The sequence below is a fragment of the Lipotes vexillifer genome, unplaced genomic scaffold (genome assembly GCF_000442215.2).
Source record: "Lipotes vexillifer unplaced genomic scaffold, Lipotes_vexillifer_v1.1 scaffold951, whole genome shotgun sequence".
NCBI classification, from domain to species: Eukaryota; Metazoa; Chordata; class Mammalia; order Artiodactyla; family Lipotidae; genus Lipotes; species Lipotes vexillifer.
The window spans coordinates 2,696,002-2,718,083 of NW_006793664.1; the positions used below are offsets into that span (position 1 = coordinate 2,696,002).

At 41.6% G+C, this 22,082-nt stretch overlaps 1 protein-coding gene across 1 annotated transcript in view; it reads right to left on the minus strand.

Annotated features, from left to right (window-relative positions):
- FAT1 (FAT atypical cadherin 1) overlaps window positions 1-22,082 on the minus strand; it is a 123,811-nt gene that overhangs the window by 94,611 nt on the left and 7,118 nt on the right. Inside the window, exon 2 of the mRNA XM_007466552.1 lies at window positions 10,622-13,901. Within this exon, the coding sequence (XP_007466614.1) occupies window positions 10,622-13,883 (3,262 nt within the window). The 5' untranslated portion in view covers window positions 13,884-13,901. The remainder of the gene's footprint in view (window positions 1-10,621; window positions 13,902-22,082) is intronic.

Here is a 22,082-nt window from a genome sequence, read left to right on the forward strand (position 1 = left end):
GTCTTTTTTTCATTTAAAAATGTACACACCTTCAGCTGAGGAAAAAATCAAAAGAAGAATAGCGTCACGTGACATTTACTGGCTTTATTAAAAGATGACCATCACTGAACAAGTATTTACTGACTACCAGCTGTGTGCCAAGAACTGCAACAAGATAAAGATATTTGAGACAGCTTGATGTCAACCAGCTTTAAGACTAAACAGGCAAGTAAAACAGTTAAGTTAATGATGACAAGCTAAAAGCAGGGAGCTCCCTGGTGGCCTAGTGATTAGGATTCGGTGCTTTCACTGCGCCGTGCCAGGTTCAATCGCTGCTCAGGGAAACTAGCCATGAGAGGTGTGGCCAAGATTTAAAAAACAAACAAACAAACAAAAACTAAAAACAAATGGATCTTAGAGAATCTTTTAACTAAGAATTTATGGTTGAACTGTTTTAAACACTTTAAAAGTTAATTCAAATGTAAAGTCCTTTTCCAAAAAGCTGTTTTAAACTAACAAAATGTCTTCAACTTGTGATAAAGAAAACATATTACTTCATGAAAGAGTCCAAAATCACTGTTTACAAAAACTGACATAACATACTGACTGCAAGTGATATGAATATCAATACCTGTAAATCACAGATCAGAAAATGTTGCCACATACAGATTAATTTCACCTTTCACTAGAAAATTATTTAATGCTCCTTTTATAATAAACAGTAGCCTTAAAAATAAGTATTACTCATCAAATTTTTTCTTTTGTACTGAATAAGGGACTATTTACAGAACTAAAACAGTATATTAAATCCCTAATGCTCTGATTTTTAAGACCATTTAAATAAAAATCCAGTCTGTCAAGAAAGTTAAGTTCAATATTAGAAGTCTGCGTTATCTCACATTATTTTACCTGAATAAAGGCATACTAGTAGTTTGAGCTATGGAGGATTTCCACGGTAAGCTGGCAATACTGAAGATCAAATCCTGGCCCAGACAGCTGCCTACCTTAAAAACAGATATATTTTTTATTATTTTATTATAATCGTTTGTCTTGTACACCTTAATGGGGAGACAAGTTTATCTGAAGATACAGGTTTGCAAAGAACTATAGGTTATTACTTCACTTGGAAATAGCCTTGGATGACAGATTCTCTTGAATCTGTACATTTTACCCACATGTACAAATATATAGAAAAGTGACTTCTATTTGTCCATTGTAAAGGTTTACCTACTTCATTTATAAAGTAGAAATAAAACCCACTGTATAAGCACATATTAGACTAAGTGCCATATAATGTATGTAGAAATACTTGCAGGCTGTGGAGCATTATAAAAATGCCAGTCATTAACCACTGTCACCATTGTTATCACTGTTCTCCTTGCCCTCTGGTCCTCCCTTATGAGAGCTTGTGAGGATTGGCCACCCTGAAACCTCTAGAACAGAGGGACTTAAAAGCAGGGGTCCAAGGACACTGAGGGTCCATGAACAGAGTTAGCATTTCATGAGCCCGTGGTATTGTAACCAAACTGCTGAATCTCTGAAGAGAGAATATAGCTTTCAACAGATTCTCAAAAGTTTCTGTGGTTCTGAAAACATGAAGAACCACTGTTTTGAAGATCTGGATACAGGTATCTGGGAGGGCAGTAGAAGAAAGGCCTCACACCCCTTTCATGACTACCATTATTATATGTTGCAATCTGTTTGTGGAACAAAGGCTATGTAGTGCTATGTCAGCCACTGTGCTTAGGAGCGGGCAGAAAAATAAGCAAGACTGTGCTCTGTCCTTGAGTTCTGGGAGACAAACATGAAAAAGACCAATAAACCAAAAGACTCTGAGTCCGACATATACAGAAAAGGGAACAAAGTGAAGCAGACTAACGACCTGGTCTCAGGAAAGGCTTCTCAGAAGAGACAACACTGGCTCATTAGGCCAACCTAACAAATATTTACAGAGTGCTTATTACATGAACCCAGTAGTAAAAGATTTAGAATCTACCCACACAAGGAGCTGACAATTGAGAAAAAGACTGTAAATAAACAATTACACTAGAGTGATACTTAAAGTGAAAAAAAAAATACATACAAGAAAAGAATTAGCTCCATATGAAGGAGAAAGCTTGTCAAGAAAGATTAAAGCAGAGTTAGAGAAAATAAGAACCGATCAAGTGGTCAGTGTGTTACCCAAAGGCAGGGAGATAGGAAATAATGGGGCCCAGAGGCGTGAGAGGGTGACAGGGAAGGGACTGGTCCCATCTGGCTAAAGCACCTGGATGAACAGGAGCTGATGAGGGCAGCACAGGCAAAGGACATTGGAAAAGGGAGGCAAGTTTACTAGGGCATCACAGGCTATGCTGAAGAGCTGGTACTTCATGTAATAGGGACACTAAAAGCTTTAAGGAGGAGTCGGTGGAGGTGGAACGCCGCTGCTTAAGAACCATCTCTGTATTACCAGAACACCCTCAGTGTGTCACAACTTAAACCACATCAATTCCTATGACACTACTTAGTTTAAAAATATCTATGTATGGGGACTTCCCTGGTGGTGCAGTGGTTAAGACTCCACCTTACCTCCAGGGGACGCAGGTTCCCCAACCAGGGGAACTAAGATCCCACATGCTGCGGGGCAACTAAGCCTGCGCGCTGCAATGAAGAGCCCATGCAGCCAAGTAAATAAATATTAAAATATATACGTATACAAATATTTCAAAATTCAATGAACAGAGTATATTACCATCTAATTCTACTCAAGAATTACTGTGATGATCTAATGAGACAATAAAAGAGCTTAAAATAGGGTTAGTACACAGTAAGCATTCAATAAATGTTAACTATAATTATATAGTGATGGTGATAAATATGAAGAAAGTAAGATAAGCGCACAATATGGCTAAACCAGCACAAATTAGAAAGAAGTCTTAAGAAACTACAGAAATAGCTGGGTAACTTTTAACAAAAAAAAGGAAAAAAAAAAAGAAAAAAAAAAGGAAAAATCAACTGGGCTAAAATTAAAAAGACCATATTTGGTAGACTTTCTCCGGCATAAAATAAAGACACCTCTAAAGATTCTCTTTCAACAGGTCAGTTTACTCAGCTACTTGGAGGCCTAGCAATGAAACAGGTTCAATATGATAGCAGATATTCTGAGGGGAGAAAGCGTACTTCAATTGCCAAGGCAAGTTAGTTGATACGACTGGCCCTTGAAGTATATATGTGAATAGTTTTGACTTTTATCACTGCCGTTAAACTGGATAACTGCCAATTCAACACGTTCAGCCATGTGCCCTTGAACAGCAATCTTTCCAAGTCCATTTATTCCCAGTAACGAACAGAGACATGAAAGATCGTGCTTTGTGGCATTGTGTCCTGTACGGTGAGAATGCACTATTTATAGCAACATGGTTTGGTTTTTAAAAACTAAGTACCATGAAGGTAGCTGCAAATAAAGGAGTACACAAAATACAAACTAACAGATAATAAATACTTGACAAACCCAGACTTATGAACTAAAACAATCCAGAGTCAAAACAACAGGAACTAAATGGTTAAGAAAAAAATCCAACATGGACAAACAACTAAAGTTTAAATTCTACTCAATTTTCATAATTGGGCAAGGCAGGCAATACAGAAAGAACAGACTAGAGGTTAATGGGGTATTAAATCTCTATTCAAATATGCCTCTCATCAAGGTATGAACACTCAACTCTTCAACACTTAGAACATAAAGATGGTTCCCTGGGGCTTCCCTGGTGGCGCAGTGGTTGAGAGTCCGCCTGCCGATGCAGGGGACACGGGTTCCTGCCCCGGTGCGGGAAGATCCCACATGCCGCGGAGCGGCTGGGCCCGTGAGCCATGGCCGCTGAGCCTGCGCGGCCGGAGCCTGTGCTCCGCAACGGGAGAGGCCCCAACAGTGAGAGGCCCGCGTACCGCCAAAAAAAAAAAAAAAAAGATGGTTCCCTGCCAAGAGGGTTGAAAAGGAGAACAGGTTCACTAAGGCTTTCATGCCACACACCACATGGTGGTGAGGACAATGGCTGAGGCCAAGGCATCGAGGACAACAATGCAAGACAACAACTACGAGGAACTCCACGCAAAGAAGCTGAAGCTGTTCAGCTACTGTGTGCATTAAATTGGTTTTAAAGGTTAGCCAGGACCCTAACAACCACCTAAAACAAGGTTTCCATGAAAAGAGGCTTCAACTAACATCCAGTACAGTTCACACAGGCAGCATTTTTATTCATGAGAAGGTCATACTTTCACTACTGAAAACACAGGTGAGACACTTGTCCATCTCCACTAGACATGGAAGCTCATGATATTACTCAACATGATTCACCCGCTACTAATCAGTTCAGTGCAATAATCTTAAATTGTTTAAATGCTACCACTCTGTAACGCTAAAATCCAGTTCTACTAAATGTGCCAAAGAGCAATACATCGTTCTGAGGAAAAAATGAAGGAGGAAGATTCTTAGAGTCAATACTCCTTCAAGACCAAGCCTCAAATTTAGGATTGAAGGGTCCAGCCCAGCCCACCCCCGTTCAGCCCAGAATCCCACTCAACTTTAAATGGGCTCCCTTGGGGCATCTCAAGACCACTCACTCTTGAGTAAGAGGCAGTCCCATGCAGTGCTTGCATGCACACGCTCCCTAGTTCTGCCACTTAGTACTCAAGTGGTTTTAGGCAACTTATTTAACCTGTGAACGTTTCCTCATCGGTAACATAGGGACAACAGTAACTATCTGGTACTTATGAGGATTAAATAAACTAATACATATAGAGTGCTTAGAACAGCACTGGTTGTGACACTCAATAAGTCTCTGTGGTTTGTTATTACAATGACGCCCCTCATCGTTACTGTCATTATCGCTGAAAGCAATGCAGCCAGAGAGCATACTTCAAGTTGTTTCCACCGCATCCCCCCCAGGTTCTGACCCTCACACATCACGGGCACTCTGCACGCCTTCACCACATACTGCTAAACAACGTAACACCACCTGGAATCACAGGGCTTTATACCCCCACCCCTCTTCCAGCCACACTCACTCGGTACTTTAAGCATCAACTCGTTAAATATCATACAAATAACTAAAGAAAAGCTGACCCTCTGTTTCCTCTTAAAACAAAACGTAATTTCCTTAGGATTTCTAATAAGATCCTATTTTCACCTTAAAATCCTCCTGCTTCAAAGGAGGGTCCCTTCCCCAGTGGGATTATTACCACGCCCTCCCTGCCCTGACTCAGATTCACAGATTCTTTACTTCCAGACACAGCAACAGCCCACGGTCATCACATAATTTGTGCCAAAGCCGATTTTTCAATCTCACTGTTGGCTAGGAAATCAGTTTCTTTTCTCTTCAACGTTCTGAGGAGGAGGACAAAAAGAAAGAACAGGACAGCAGCTGTGGCCACTTAAGGGAGGAGATGGCAACACAAAAGCTCTTTCATCAGCAAATTTCTTCACTCCCTAACTGGTGGCCTCCCACCAGTATCTATTTAAGTTCCTGCTGCCCGGAATTCTAGACCCAGCTCCTGGTCCCACCACACTAGACCACACTTCTAGCAGCCGCCCAGCTCTCAGCCACTCTTACAGACTTTTTGGTCATGATGCTTGAGCCCATTAAGAGCCCTCCTCTACATTCTACTTTCTGTCATGAGAGAAGTGGCCCTAGGAAAAAACATAGGTCCCTGGCTGTATGCAGAATATCCTACTTTAAGTTGGGAAAAGGTTTTTTAAACTTGAGTGAATAACTAAAATAATAATTAAATACTCAGAGTTCTGCCAAACCAGACAGAATCCCCAGAAACATTTTCCCTCTCACTGAAGTCAACAATAAGGTTAGTCTGGACTGGAATTCCCTTCTGTTCCCATTACACAGACTCGTTCCTCCTGCATCCCGTAAGGCAGGCCAGGAGCCAGTCTCCAAACGGGTGATCCGGGAATGGTGCAATAACGCTCCCCTGTAATGAGAATGTAGCCAGGTTCTCAAGAAAAATGTAGTCCTTATTCTCCCTCCCGTATTTCATGAACAGTGATTTATCTTGTTGCAGCAGCTGTACTTCCATATTAATTCATTCCAAGTCTTTTCATCAAAATGTAAATTTCAATCCTGAAAGCAGGATTGAGAGTCTAAGAGTAACACAGCACTAATAAGTTCAGAAATTTGCTTTTATCTTAGTGAAATACTTGGTCTCCCAGAATATGTAGAGTCTCAAGGGGGAAAACCTCCTGCTTGGCTGCACTACACCAACAGCCAAACTGAACCAAAGTACTCCACGCAGAAGGGAAAACATACCTAAAAGGCATCCCATTACAACACAGACATGGGTGCAACAGAGCTCAACTAACAAACACTGCTTCAATACGAGGTCTATTAACAAATGAAAAGAAACTTTTGGCCAAGCATTTTGCTAGTTTTTTTGTTTTTGTTTTTGTTTTTGCAGTACGCGGCCCTCTCACTATTGTGGCCTCTCCCGTTGTGGAGCACAGGCTCTGGACGCGCAGGCTCAGCGGCAATGGCTCCCGGGCCCAGCCGCTATGCGGCATGTGGGATCTTCCCAGACCGGAGCACGAACCCGTGTCCCCTGCATTGGCAGGCGGACTCTCAACCACTGCGCCACCAGGGAAGCCGAGCATTTTGCTAGTTTTAAAAATTATCCTTAGTTTTAAAAATTAGCAAAAACCCGCAACGTTTTACTTGGTGCTCAAGTAATAATTAACTTGGATGGGTCCTCATCAGCCAAGAACACTAAACTGAATTTATTCCACAGATCTCCAGGAGGAAGCCCCAAGATTATACTCTGCTCAACTCTGAAGCTTACAACAGGGCAACCAGGAACGTACTGGAAATGAGAATGGGGTGAACGCTGAGAAGTATAAAGTCAGGAAAATAAAAACCTAAATGTGAAATTACACACGCTTCCAAGATACATACTCCACTAACATTTCTGTTAAACCTGCTTTACAACCCTCACTGTAGATTTTAAGGAGACAAAAAGGGGAGAATCTTCATTAGAGCACTGGAGATTGGCTCTCTGACTGACTTTCCAAATAGTGTTTCACCTAACACTCGACCTTTCCAAACCTCAAACGGACAAGCAATCGTGTGGGCTTGGATTTGTCAGAACAGTTAACTAACAGCCAGCAGCCTCTCCACGAAAAGCATATGACACAGTGAGAGACTATCTGATGAGTCAAATGCCTGTCACCCCCATACTGCAAGTACGTGTTGCCTCCCTGCAAAGCCAATTAGCAAAAGATGCACAAAATTCAGTTGACAGGGCTGTTCATCCAACTACATATTTTAGGTAGTCCATAGAATTTCCATTTCCAAAGAAAACAACTTGTCAGGGGATGTTTCAAATTTAAGTAGGCTTTTTTTTTTTTAAGAAAAAGGAGGATCTTAAAAATAATAAGAACTAAATTCAGATAGCTGAATATATCCTCTGTTCTATGAGAAGCATACAAATGATATGTGTATGTGACAATGTTGAAATAGGTAAAACACCACAAAAACTCAGTTATATTATTCAACCAACACTACAGAGTTTAAAGTTAAGTCAAAGGCAGGAAGCCAAGAGACCATGAGGTGGGCAGGTTCGTGGGCTCCACACCCACAGCAGCTCTGTACAGGCCCACAGACATCAACCCCATATGAAACGTATCCCTAGAGGAGAAAGGAGGCTCAGCAGAAATGGGCAAGGAGCAGAGACTGAAGTTCTTGAAAGGTGCTAATGAACCCAAACTGGGCCAGGCCAACTCCAATTCACACCGGAGTTTTACTGCTGTGTCCTACCGGGTACCCAATGGTGTCCCTGAACTGCCCCTACGTTTCTTGATCTGACAGGCACCTCTCCACACTTCCCACCTGCCTTCAAAATCAGTGAGACAAACCCCACATGAAAAATTAGCACATCTAATTTTAGTATTTCTGCTGCACACACATACTGACTTTTCATGAAAGAATCCTATACTATGATACCAAGTGCCTTGCCAAGGGTCTCTGGAAAATAACTTGGGCTGATAATTCTATTGCCAAAAAGAAAATTATCTTGCAATGTATAAATATTATTACATCACCTTTATTCAATTTCAAAAAGCACACAAACATAAATCTGCTGCGTGCTATGTATTTTCCTCTGTAAAGCAAGGACTGCACAATAGATGACCTAGAAATTTCTAATTTTTCTCTCACCTTTAAATCTCAATCTTTATACCAATGCATAACAGTTCCTACCCCACTGCCCATAATCCCAACTCATCCCCTGGCCTCTCACTAAGTTACCACTGGAAAAGTCTGGCACTGCCGTTCAGCCTGAAAACTACTATAAATTATATATTTCAGAATAAATACTGCCTTGTTCAGTTCGTTGGTTACCCCACCTCCCTTGATAGTAAGAATATCCCAGTCTCTTAAATTTATAGACGAAAAATATTAGTTTCTAAATAGGTCTTTAAAAAGCAACAATAAAAATACTCTTCTCACTTGAAAGAAAAAAATCCAAAAGGCTGTGCTCATATAATTTAAGACATCAAGGAAATGTAAATTAAGATTTTGTTTCTATTTTCTGTCTGAACTTTAACTTCCAACAGTTCTCTTCACAGGCTTTCAAAGCCCACCTTGGAAAAGAAAAAAATAGGAAAAATTGTCCTTATGAAATTCACAAAAACACTGCATAGTTTCAGCTTCAGTTACTAAATCCTGGGTATTTTTCTATGTTGCCATTGTACCTGAAAACTAATTCATATCAGAGAGTATGAAAAGAAAAAAGACCCATTCTACTCTTCAGATGGGTGATTACTAACTGCTGCTAGTGATGCTATTTTCTCTTGAATTGAACCATTACAGGTATTTCAGATGAGTGGCATGTAATCTGCAGATCTGTACCACATGCTAGTGGTATATAATTCACTAGAAAAAGAACCCCCTGAATAAACAAAAACACATTAAAAATTGTAGTCTCTAAAATCACTTATTTCTAGGACAATAATTATTTTTCATGAGCTATACACCTATTAGATATGGGAGTACTGAATGAAGAACTTATTTGTGGTTACTACTGAATAAAAACTTAAAGGTTTAATGTAATTAGAAAAATACCCCTTTTAGAATGCACATATTCATAAAGGAAACATCAACGAGATTAATAAACAAACTGAACCCCACCTATGGCTGATTACTGCTGTGATTACCCAGTTTCCTTCTATTTCCACTAGCATTCTCAGAAAGCAGAACATTCAAAGCGAAAATAATCATTAATTTACTCATTCAGTCTTTAACCATTTAATGAGCAGCTTCTACACGCCAGGCACTTTTTGTTAGGTGCTGAGGACAGAAAATACATGAACTAAAAGCCCATCCTTAAAGGTGGTTCTGGGCTGAACTGTGTCCCCCAAGATTCATGTGCTGAAGTTCTAAATTCCCAGTACCTCAAAACATGACCGTACTTGGAGACAGGGCCTTAAAAGAGATAAAGCAGTTAAAATGAGGTCATTAGGGAGTGGTCCCCTATGACTGGTATCCTTACAAGAAGAGACGAGGACACAAACATACAGAGGGACGGTCATGTGATGTCACAGGGGGAAGATGGCCAACTACAAGCCAAGGAGAGAGGACTCAGAAGAAACCTACTCTGCCTTGATCTTTGACTTCTAGCCTCCAGAATTGGGAGAAAATAAATTTCTCTCGTTTAAGCCACCCAGTGTGTGGCAGACCTTTGTTACTTACGGCTGCCCCTGCAAACTAATACCACAGCTCACGCCCCATCAAGGGAGACTGATATATAACTATAAACTCTGTGAAAAGCAGCTAAATTTGAGATATGTACAAAACGCAAAACAAAAAATACACACTCTAGCATAAATTGGCTATCCTGGATGTTCTGGTTTTTAGGACCTATTCTAGGGGAAAGAATATCATAACAGAGCACTGTTACCATTTCCAAGAGACATTAAAATAGACTCTTAACATGTGTTATTTCACTTTATGCCCACATAAATCTTACAGTAATTTTGAGTGTCCCCATCTTAAAGATGGAGAAGGTCAGTTTTGAAAAGGTAATCAACCTGTCCAGACCACCAAATTAACAACTGAAAGAGCCACAATTCAAAGCCAGGTTCCTTCGGTTTGACATTCTACAGCCTACATCCTCCTTTCAAACAAAGCCCCAAGGTACTAAGTCAAGCAGATCACAGCATGAAGTTTTAGAACAGGGTCTTCTCTCTGTGCACTGCCTAATCTGCAGGTGTGCACCAATGTCTGAATAGCATGCTAGGTAGTGGAGTAGTCTTCTAAGTCTGCAACCTTACTAGCTGGAAAAACTCTGGAAGGGCCTCTCAAAGTTGCAGCAAAACCATAAGGATTCTTCTGATAATACACAGAACAAACCTGTATATTATCAGTGGTAATGATTTCAATTTTTCTGATTTTTTTCCTACTCATTTTATGCCGACTCATTCAGGTTCCTCTAGTTCCATCCTCATGGCTTCCTATACAAAGACACGTGCAACAGGACAAAAAGCATGGACATGCACTGCGCCCTACCAGAGGCCAACGGGGAATTGTGAAGGAGCCAGCACAGGGCATATTTACTGTAGAAAAAAATGAAAGGGAAGAGCAAACCACAGTAATAAAAACACACCTACCTGTTTCTTCATCTATTTTGAAAACACCAACACCAGAACCATCTCGAATGGAATAGTGGATCTCCCCATCTCTTCCTGTGTCCTCATCATGAGCTGATACCTTCATCACTGATGAACCAACAGGGACATTTTCTTTCACTACACCCTTTTCCACAAAGCTAGGAAACACTGGTGGGTGTAAGTTCTCATTCACATCAATGACTTCAACTTCAATGTAGCAAGTGGAAGACAGAGAAATGGGCTTCCCTTTGTCTTTGGCCCTCACAGTGAGATTATACACTTGCTTCTTCTCAAAGTCCAACTGCTGTACGATTCTAACTGCTCCACTGAGCTTATCCACATCAAAGTTTCCTTCTCCGTGGTCGATAAGACTGTATCTCACCTGACTAGACTGACTTAAATCAGGATCATAGGCCTCTAACCACATGATTATGGTTCCTTCTGGAAGGTCCTCTCGAACTTTCACACGGTAATTAGGGGGAATAAACTTGGGTGGGTTGTCATTAACATCCTCTAATGATACCTTCAGAAGCACCGTGGAAAGCAGCTGGGGTTCTTCTCTGGCTTGATCCCTGGCTTCAATCTTTACGTAATGCACGTGCTGTTCTTCACGATCCAAGGGGTTCACGATTTTAACCACTCCAGTCGTGCTGTCAATTGAAAATTTATCTGTGTCTGTAAGAATAGAGTACGTCACATGTCCATTTGGCCCCAGATCTTTATCTGTGGCTTCAACCTGGATGATTTCACTATTTATCTCTTTGTCTTCACTCACTTCAACGAAATAGTTCTCCTGTAAAAACTCAGGTGGATTATCGTTGGCATCCAGAACTCTGATCTCCAGAAGACGCCAAGCAGCCTTCTGTGGCAGACCAAGGTCAGACACTGTAACATTCAGGGTATATCTGTCTGTTGTTTCACGGTCAAGTGGAGATAAAATTTTGAGCATTCCTGTTTCCATGTCAATAATGAAGCAACTATCCTCATTTCCTCCGGAAATAGCATAGACCAGTTTTCCGTTGAAGCCAGTGTCAAGGTCAGCAGCATTCATGAAAATTATGCTGGAACCCACAGGATGATTTTCCTTCACCTCAATACCAGCTGGAAGAGTACTTCTAAACTGTGGTGTGTGAGCATTGACAGAGTGAGAATCAAAGAAAACATCCTCAACCTCTCCCTGACTGTGTAACTTGTTGGCCTGCAGGAGTTTCTCTGCCAGCATTCTGGCCACACCAGTCTCTTCACAGTGCAAGTTTACTGGCTTGCGAAGGGCAGCCACAGTCACGTTGATATATAAGGGTGTGGCAAAATTCTCTCCATCTGTAGCTGTAATTCTCAGACTGTGAAATGACACCTTTGCCCCTAAACCATTCATGAGCGACTGCTTTAATGACAATACCCCGGAGCTGGGATTTAAGCTGAACAAATCCAGTTCATTCCCAGCTTCAGTCTGATACCGCACCAACTGCAGTTCATCGGCGTCAATGGCAGAAACAGTGGTTATCTGCTCCCCTACACCTAGGTCCCTGGGAATTGTTCCTTCACAGTTTATCTTCTCAAACAGGGGTGTGTTGTCATTCAAGTTATTGAGAGTGAGGGTAGCAAGGATTTCAACCTCCCGGCGGTATGGCAAGCCCCAGTCTGATGCCCGAATCCTTAGAGTATAAACCCGTGGCATCAGCTCGTAGTCCAAGTTCTCTGAAGTACTCACAGCACCGGTGAAATGGTTAATCACAAACGGCACGTGATTCAAATTTGCAATGCTGTAAGTCACATACCCGTTCTCACCCTCATCAGGGTCTACAGCACTCACACTCATCACCGTAGTACCAATGGGCACGTTCTCGTCAAAAGATGCTTTGTAGGCTGTCTGGGTAAATTCAGGGGGATGGCTATTTGCACTCAAGACTTTAACCAAGACTTTGGTCGAGGCTTTTCTGTCACTTGTTGTTACTTCAAGTTCAAAATGGGAGGCTTGCTGTCTTTTAATTGGTTCTAAAATGGAAATGAGACCAGTGTTGTGATTTAAACTGAATTTAGCTTTTCCAGGTGTACTTTTAAAAACATACTTCAAATGAGAATAGCTAGGTGTGGCTTTCACCATGACCACGGGTGTGCTGGGAGGAGCAAATTCACTTATTTCTGCTCTGTAAACCTCCTTTTCAAACTTGACTGGCCCAGCTTTGAACCGTGGTGAAGTCACCTGAATTACTTTTACAGAAGAGAACTGGGGAGGACTTCCTTTATCTTTCGCCTGTAGTGTCAGGTTGTAGCCGAAAGGATGACTGTCCCAATCAATGTCACCGACTGCTTTGAGTTTATACTCTTTGCTCCCTGGAGAGGTCCTCACTGTTCTAAACTGCTGAAGGAGGTCTCCTGCCACAATGCTTAAAGAAGCGACTTCCCCATTGGCACCCTGATCGCAGTCATCCACGGTTATGATGGCATACGTTGGGTCCTTTTCCAATTCCGATGGTGATAACGTCACTGCTGTTATCACAGGAGCACACTCGTTGGCCTGCTCTACGTGAACTGTGAGCTTAGCCATGCTGCTGATACCACTGCTCCCATACAATTTCATGCCACGGTCCACAGCAAGAATTTCCATCTCATAGAACTTGGTCTCTGTGTAGTCAAGTCTACCAGTTAAAACTATGGTGCCACTGGTGGGGTGGATAGCAAACATGTCTGTTCGGTCTTTAAAACTGTAGTAAAATTCTCCATTGGTGCCTATGTCTGCATCCGTGGCACTGACTCTTGCAATACTGGTCCTCAGGGCTGTGTTTTCAGGTAAAGAAACACTGTACGAGGTGGGTGAGAATAATGGCCTCAAGTCATTTGTATCCAGCACTTGTACCCTGACCTTTGTTCGTGCTTCCACATTAGTATTTTTTTCAACTGCTTTGACTATCAACATGTAATGGTCTTTCACTTCTCTATTAAGAATAGCTGTATTTCCTCCTTTGGTCCTTATTCTCAGAAAGCAAAAGTCTCCAAGAATGTACTCTTCAGCTTTGAATAGGTTTTCATTGTCTCCTGAGACAATTTTGTACCTTAACTCCCACAATGGATTTGTAATGTAAATACCCATCTTTACGGGATGCCCAACATAGGTCTTCGCTGCAGAATTTTCATGCACTGTGACATTGTACTGGAAATGTGTGAACTGTACAGGAGTCTGTTCAAGTGCTTGGCTTCCATCACTGTCTCCAAAATGCTGGAGGAGGAGCAAAAGCAGAAGTGAGGCCAAATGCCTCCCCATCGCTTAACTCCCAGGAACCTGCAACAGAAGAAAATAAGAATCATTGCTTCAGGGAAATAAAACAAACAAAAAGTGTACTTTTTTTAGGGTTTTAGACCTCACTTTTTTTTTTTTTTTTTTTTTGGGTACAGCGGCCATGGCTCATGGGCCCAGCCGCTCCGCGGCATCTGGGATCTTCCTGGACCGGGGCACGAACCTGTGTCCCCTGCATCGGCACGCGGACTCTCAACCACTGTGCCACCAGGGAAGCCCAGACCTCACATTTTAATAAAGTATTTTCCATCTATACAGAATATGAACAAATGCAATGGTTTTCCAATATAAGTATCAATACTGCTAATATTTCTAGAATTAATAAGTTTAAGAACAATTTTTTTTATTTTAATGACTCAAAGAATCCTAAAGAGCATCAGATGAAGGTCTGCCAGCTGCAACAACTACATTGTATTCCTGCACTTCAATCTTCAAGGCAAGTATAAGCCACTGCTAAAAAGGGAGTGAACATTGTTTCCATTTACTTGTATACAATAAATGAAGTGCTCAAAAGCTCACAAACTTGATGCTACTACAGTATCCTGAGCATGGGATGCTTCGGACAGCTAACAACCAAAAAAACTCTCAACAGTGGTTTTATATAACCTCCCATAATGATAGCTTGTAATCTCATCTAGAAATTTATCCTGAAATTATATTATATCTTTATAAGAATGATTAAGTTCACTCCCTACATAAGGGTTTACTGTCTCATTTAGCACTGTATTAACTATTCAAAGGTATTAAAATAAATATATCACCAAGTTTAATACTGAAGTCATTTCTGAACCAACAAACTGAGCCCCAAACAGTTCACAAAAGGAAAGGCAAGAGCTTGATGTCAAACAGAACTTGCCCTCCCTAAACCAGGGACACAAATCTTGGCAACATCACTGCTGTATCACCACTGCTGCCAACAGCCAGTGCACAGAGGGTCCGCTGTCTTCGGGGCACTGAACAACCCGTCACCCAAACATAAGACACACATGCACAAAGCTAAATCATCTAAGCAAACATGCGTAGAGGGGCCCAATCAACGCAGCAAGGTGGCAGGCACTGCAGGGAGGTCCAAGGATGAGGTGGGCGGAAAGAGGACATGTGAGAAAGGGGTACCCTGAACCAGTGGGAAGGCAGGCAGTTCACTGGGCTGAGGCCTGGCGGGGGAGGACAATCGCTTTCAGAGCAGCTGTTCCCCTAAATGCCAACATAATTCACCTCGTAAATCAACGGAGCTTCACAAACGTCCGAGCATGGTCAGAAGAGGACAGCGCTGCAGCCCTGGCAAAGGACCTCTCAGATGAATATTCGGGAAACGGGACTGCTCCCCAAGGTAAGAGAAACAGCAGACTGAAGGGCTGGCCAAACAGCCAGGGGAAATTAGCATGTCAACTTTAATTTACAGTATCTTAACTCAGCCAACTGCCAATTTTGCCCCATTAATCATTTCATTAAGGAAAAAAAGAAAAAACCTGATATGCTGACAGCAGTGAGAAGCTTAATTGGTACTGAATCCTGTTCAAGTCGGGCACCCTAACTTGTGCTTTAGCAACCATGACTTCTCAGCAGATAAAGTCAGGAAATGAGACAGAATTTTTGGCCTCTAGAACAACAATTAAGATTTAAACAAAATAAGAAGACAATCTTTTCCCAAAACTATCTCTTAATTTGGTCAACAGTTCTAATACTCAGGGAAATTTGAGGATTATGTAACAAACCGATAATTTTATCAAAACAAGTGAAAACTCTGATTCATGATTGAATTCAACCTACAGGTATTAAGAACCTGCTAGCAGACAGACTGTGCTAGGTACATGGAGTTAAAGACTATTTTAAAAGGCAAAGATCCTGGTACTGAAGCATTTACAAACCAGGGATAAAACAAAGAAAATGTCTTAAAGAAGCATTAAAAAGATGATGTTGCACAAGCACTTTCTGTTTTAGGAAACATAATGTTACTAGTATCCAGTTTAAAACAAAGTATTAAACCAGGATTCTACTGCAAGCAATTAAAATATTTTTGCTTAATTCTACATATAAAATATTATGCAGTAATTAAAAAAATAAAACAGCACTCTATACACTGACATGTAAAGATGTCCAGATACATTAAGTGGAAAAACTAAACTGATCCCATTTATGTTTGCAAAAAGGGAGGGGAGATAAATTATATGCATAGTTCATGGATGTGCTTAAAAATGAACCAAAAAATTCTGGACAGATGAGAAGTAAACTGTTAATGGTGGTAACTTCTGAAGGACAGGCAGCTGGGGGAATGTTCACATTTTCACTTTTCTCTACTACTTGAATTTTTAGTATATATATATGTTATCTTTATCATTAATTCACTTCTTTGGTCATTTGATTCATTCACCACCCATTTAATGAGAGCCTACCACATGTCAGGAACAGTTCTACATGCTGGGAATACAAAAGTGAACCAAACTACTAACAAATCCTCATGGAAGATACATTTCCTGGTGAGAGACAAGGAAACAAAGAGTCTATCAGATGCTGATGATTAGTGCTAAGGAGAAAAATAAAGCAGAAAGAAATGGAGACTGCAGCCAGAAACATGGAGGGAAAGAGAGGCCCCGAAAAAGGACAAGAGTTTCTCAACGTCAAAACTATTGACATTTGGGGCAGATGATTCTTGGCCGGGGGAGGGGGTGTGTAGGCTGGAGAGCTGTCCTAGGCATCATTTAGTATTATTCCTGGGCTCCACACAACTAAAGGCCTGCAGCCTCTCTTCCCCCCAACCCCAACTAAAAATGTCTCCAGACAGTACAAATGGCCCCTGAAGCTCAGTCATCTCCAGTAGAGAAGTACTAGTTAGAGGCGCCACAAGGAGAAAGACCGTGTGGCCCGGCACAGTGGGTGAGTGGAAAGCAATAAAGGAGACCCTTCGTTAGATACGCTTTTCATTTTAAAATTATTCTAGAGTTTCAGAAAAATTACAAAGACAGTTTCCCCTACTGTTAACATCTCACCTTACTACGGTACATTTGTCACAACTAATGAAATAATATAGATACACTGTAATTCACTAAGTCCCAATGCCCTTTTCCCGTCCCAGGATACCAGCCAAGACAACCGCATTACATCCAGTCATCGTATTCTCTTAGGCTCCTCTGGACTGCAACAGTTTCTCTGATTTGTCTTGTTTTCAATAACCCTGACAGTTTTGAGAAGTACTGGTCAGGTATTTTGCAGAACGTCCCTCCACTGGAATTTGTCTGATGTTTTTCCGCATGATTAGACTGGGGCTATGTGTTGAGGGGAGGAAAAGAACGGGGTAAAGTGCCATTTTCATCACATCACATCGATGCTGATGCTGACCCTGTTCACTGGGTTGAAGCAGCACTTGTCGGGTTTCTCCGCAGCGGGGTACTTGCTGCCCCCTTCCCCTACTGTGCCCTTTGGAAGGAAGTCGCTACGTGCAGTCCAAACTTAGGGGTGGAGAGTTATGTTACATAAGTCGTTTAGAGTTCTTCTGTAAGGGAGATTTGTCTATTCTCTCCTAATGTCTTTATCGTTTGTTTTCATCAGTATGGCCTCATGGATGAAGGGTGAAGGACGTCGGATGTTCCTACAAATAAAACAAGAACAGGGGAGTGACATGCTCAAACCTAAAGTGAAAGGGCTGCTCTGGTACCGGGGTGGACAAGAGAAGGGAGGGCAGCCAGGGCAAAAGCTGGAGGGAGACCAGTTAGAAGGTACTGCAACAGCACGGGTGAGAGACCGCGGTGGCTCAGCCTCAATGGTCCCGGTGGGGGTGGGGAGAAGGGTGACATTTGGGATCTACTCCAGGACCAGCTGATGAACTGGAGGGCAGAGGCCGAAGGAGAGAAAGAGAGAGGCATCAAAGAAGATTCCAGAGGTCACGTGCTGAGCAAGAACTGAGCGGTCAGGTACAAGAAAGAGAAGCCTGCACTGAGGGAGGAACAGATTTTAGGGAGTACGATCGAGGGTTCAGCTTTAGACATGTTAAGGTAGAAATGCCAAGTAATGACTTCAAGTGAGCAGTTAGATGGGTGGGAAAGGTTCACCGTGGAGTGAGAAACTTGAGAGTTGTCAGAATATGGAAGATGCTACATTTAAAACCACAGAACTAAATGATCACCCATGGAGAGAGCACAGAGACAAGAAACAAAAACCAAGGACAGAGACGTGCTACTCCCCAAGATCTAGAAGACAGAAGACGAGAGGAACCAGCAAGCGAGACAAAGCAGCCACTGGGGCAGAAGCAAGAAACAGTGGTATGACAATGACAATGGTAAGCAAACCAATCTTTCTGAACATTTGAAGCCTAACATGAGACCTTGAAAATGACCCATTAATACTGGCTGGTGCCATGCTACTCCCACCACCACTGGTGCCCTGGGCACGCCCTTCACCCCCAGGGCACAAGGAGAAGGCTCAACATGCCAAACCATTGCAGCTGTTCCCTCCCCATGGCATCTCGAGGATCCCTCAGCAGCACCTGCAGCCTTTGCCACCACCCACTTCTCTCTCACAGCTGGATTCCCAAACACCTGGCTCACCCTTCACAACTCACCCACCACGCACGGCTCTCCTCACGGGACCCATCACAGCTGGAATAAACTTTTTCGACCACATTCATAACTGAGACCTCTTAAAACCCTGAATTTACTCTGCAAACTTGGCTAACAGAATGCCGTTGTAATTAAATTATTAAATGCAAGTCTTTTGAGCAGAAAAAAATTCCACTTTCTAGGAGATCCTGTTAACCTTACAGTAATCTACCCGAGAACTGTGAACTCACGTTTCACCTTAAAATGCCAGAAAAATTATGGCTGTTACTCTATGCAAAACAAACAGTAAAGCAGGGGAAACACACACACACACACACAAATCCTAAAAAGATACTAATACCATTTCATCTAAAAAAGTACATTATTACCTAGTGCTCACGCTTATGAAAATTAAACTCTAAAAACCATTTTACCCAAAGGCTACACTTTGATATTTAGAAGGTGATCACACTACTTGAACTTACAGTAATCCAGGATTTCTTCTGTGCATTTTCCAAAGTGAAAACAAAGAATGTTTACTTAGTTCAGCCTTCAGGGAAAAGGGCCTCAGGTCCAAAGCTTAAATATCTTTAGTACAGATTTTTGAAACTCCATAAATAAGAGAGAAAGATCATTTTTCTGGTAGAAGTCAGATATTAATATGCTCATGTTTCTTCATTTGCGAGACTTTCATGTAAAGTGTTCCAATCTGTGACCGCACAGGCTTCACACAACAGAACACAGCCCCATGCTGAGAACACAGCTGCATAAGTTCAAACATTTAGATCTAAAGCTGAAGGTTCGGATGTTTCAGATGCTTGAGACAGGGCGTTAGGTGGGACACTGCATTACACAATGCATACATTCTATTAAATGTATGTTTATTATTTAGAGTCACAACTCTTACACACGCCATTAGTCATTCCAGCTCTCTATCCAAGAGGGAAACAGTATCAGACTCTCCATGCCACATATGATAATAAAAATACACAAAAATATTCAAATATTTTGTGTTTTCCCTCATCATACTCCCATTTTGTATCCACATCAGTGAGAGCGTCACTAGAATTGAACTTATTACTGAAATTTAGAGGTTAATGTTCGGTTTGAATAGCGTCACATTTTAAAAGTACTTTCTAGAGATGTCTAAATCGTGAGGGAGATGACTATGTTTTCAAAGAGAATTGTCACAAAGTTGTTAAAAGACAATATGAAATGTAAATGGCTCCCTTTAAAAAATATTGTATATTAAATAAACATTTAATGACCTCTAAAATCACTTAACAGGAGTCAAAAAAGAGTACTGTGTCTGTCTTAGAAAGCCTGCTTGTTACTCAGCTATAACCAATTCACAGCTTCCAGGTGACATTTACAACAGAAAAAACCCCTGCATTTTTCTAATAAATTATAATAGCCATAGACAGTACTTTTAAAAGCTTTCATTCTTAACACTGAAAAATTAATGGGTAGATCTTGTTTATTTCTGGGTACATACTAAATCTCTTTAAGCCATCTTAATACATTTTTTCAGTAAAAATGGGGGTGGGTGGCACTATGAAGCCAGAATTGAACAGCAGGCTCAGGCTTGGTGTATATCACTTAACTGCTTCTGCTAACTCTGTATGTTGTTAGCTTTGATTGGAGCTGCAGTAAGTCTGATTACTCCAGCAATGACTTAATTTAAATACTGCCTTCAAATGATCAACGACTGATTCCAATTTAACTGAGAACAGTCTTCAAGCTATTCATACTGACAGTACACACTGCAAATCCCTCTCCTCGGCACATAATTCTTTTCCAGAACCTAAAAGCTTCAGCATTAACATGATTTAATCAATTCGAAATAATTTTTTGGAAGTTTTCTTGCACTTAAGTTAAACAGACTTCCTAATTTTTAAATAGCCTCCGTATAAACTCTAGTATGTAATTTACCTACTCAATGAACCTATAAAACTTGCCTGTGGGTAGTTTGAAGAGGACTGTTTCTAGTTGCTGTTTTATTGTGACATAAAAGACAAGACCAATGAACAAGGGCTGTGTGTACATTTCTGGCTAGACTAGGCATCCCTGTGCTAGTCTCTCCTCTTTCAGCGCTCCAAAACATGACCACTCTCCGTTATTACCCATCCCGCCAACCACTTTCTCCTCACCCACACTCCAGGGTAAACTTTGCCCACAGAGAAGCTCAATAAACAGACTGTTTACCCTCTTGTGATATAAGAGCATTTCACCTAATATATTTTTCTCTGCAAATAGAAATCATTTAAATGATGTTTTGGCAGTCATTAATACTGGCCACTCTTCCACTCCCAAAGTAGTACAGTTTTCATTATGGATCAAATTATGATGCTCCCTTTTGTATTTAGGTACAAACCTCGGCCTTTCACTAAATACGGGATCAGGAAAGTGAACGTTTCATGTATAGTAAGTATGTGGAAGTCGTGGTAGAGACTCCCCCCACTTCCTCTCCTTAAAATGTTCTCTTCCTCTCCTCTCTCTTCCTCCCACATCTCGGAGGAGACGCGACCCACCCAAGCTACAAATAAAGACACCCTTGATGCCATAAAACTGTGCCTCTCCTGCAGCTCTTCCCTAAATTGTCCCTCACACTCAAGTGCCCCGTCGCTGCCGCCGTTGCAGCTGCCTTCAGCAGTCCACAAATACACACAGGTTCTTTCCCACTGAAAATAACCTTCATTCAAACCTGCACTTCCTTCAAGCCAACAGCCTATTTCCCTCTTTCTTATGTTTGCAAAGAGTAGTTTCTCAGTGCTACCTTGACTTCCCTTAGAACTCCCTCCACTAAAGACATTGTTGTTTCTACCCTCAACTGTTCCACGTGACCTCAGATCCACTCAGGCAACAGAAGCAGCTTCTTCTGGTGTCAAAGGCTAATGTCAAAATTAACACCCTTTTCTCAGTACTCATCCTCCCTGACAATCTCCGATTTGACACTACTCACCCTCCTCCCCCGTATGTGTGCTTCATACTGTCACAAACTGCCTAAAACAAAGAGGTGATCCTTACAGAACGTGTAAAGGATGGACAACACTAAACTTTCCTGATTCTCTCCAATACCCTTTTATAAGCTACACCAACTCTTTCACCTTCCAGTTTGTCCCTACAAATTTCTTTCAACTCTTTTCACACACACACATATTGTTACCCTTAAAGACATCCATCCCCTCTGCCCTCATCATAAAGGATAACTGCAGAAGCCTGCATTCCACCCTAACCTCCATCAAGTGCCATGGAACAACCTCCCCCACCCCGGGGATACCTTCAGACTTAAAGTTATACAGTGTCTTCACCCAATTCCCACTGCAAAATAATAGCTATTCCGCTGAAAACAGAGTAATTTCCTACGTCCTTGAAGAGTTTCGCCACTTCCCAAATCACCAAGTTCGCAATCTAAGAAATCAAATTAAAAAAAGCAGCTGGAAGTCATAAAACCTGCGATCTAGCCCAGGCTTTGTCACTAATCATCTGTGTGACTTCAAGGGAGTTAATTAATCCTTGGATTCCATTTCTTCATTTGAAAAACTAGAGACTGGACTAAAATCTTTACAGCTTTCTACCCTCCACAGATACACATTCTTTCCCCACCTCCTTTTTCTCTCTCTCTTTGTACACA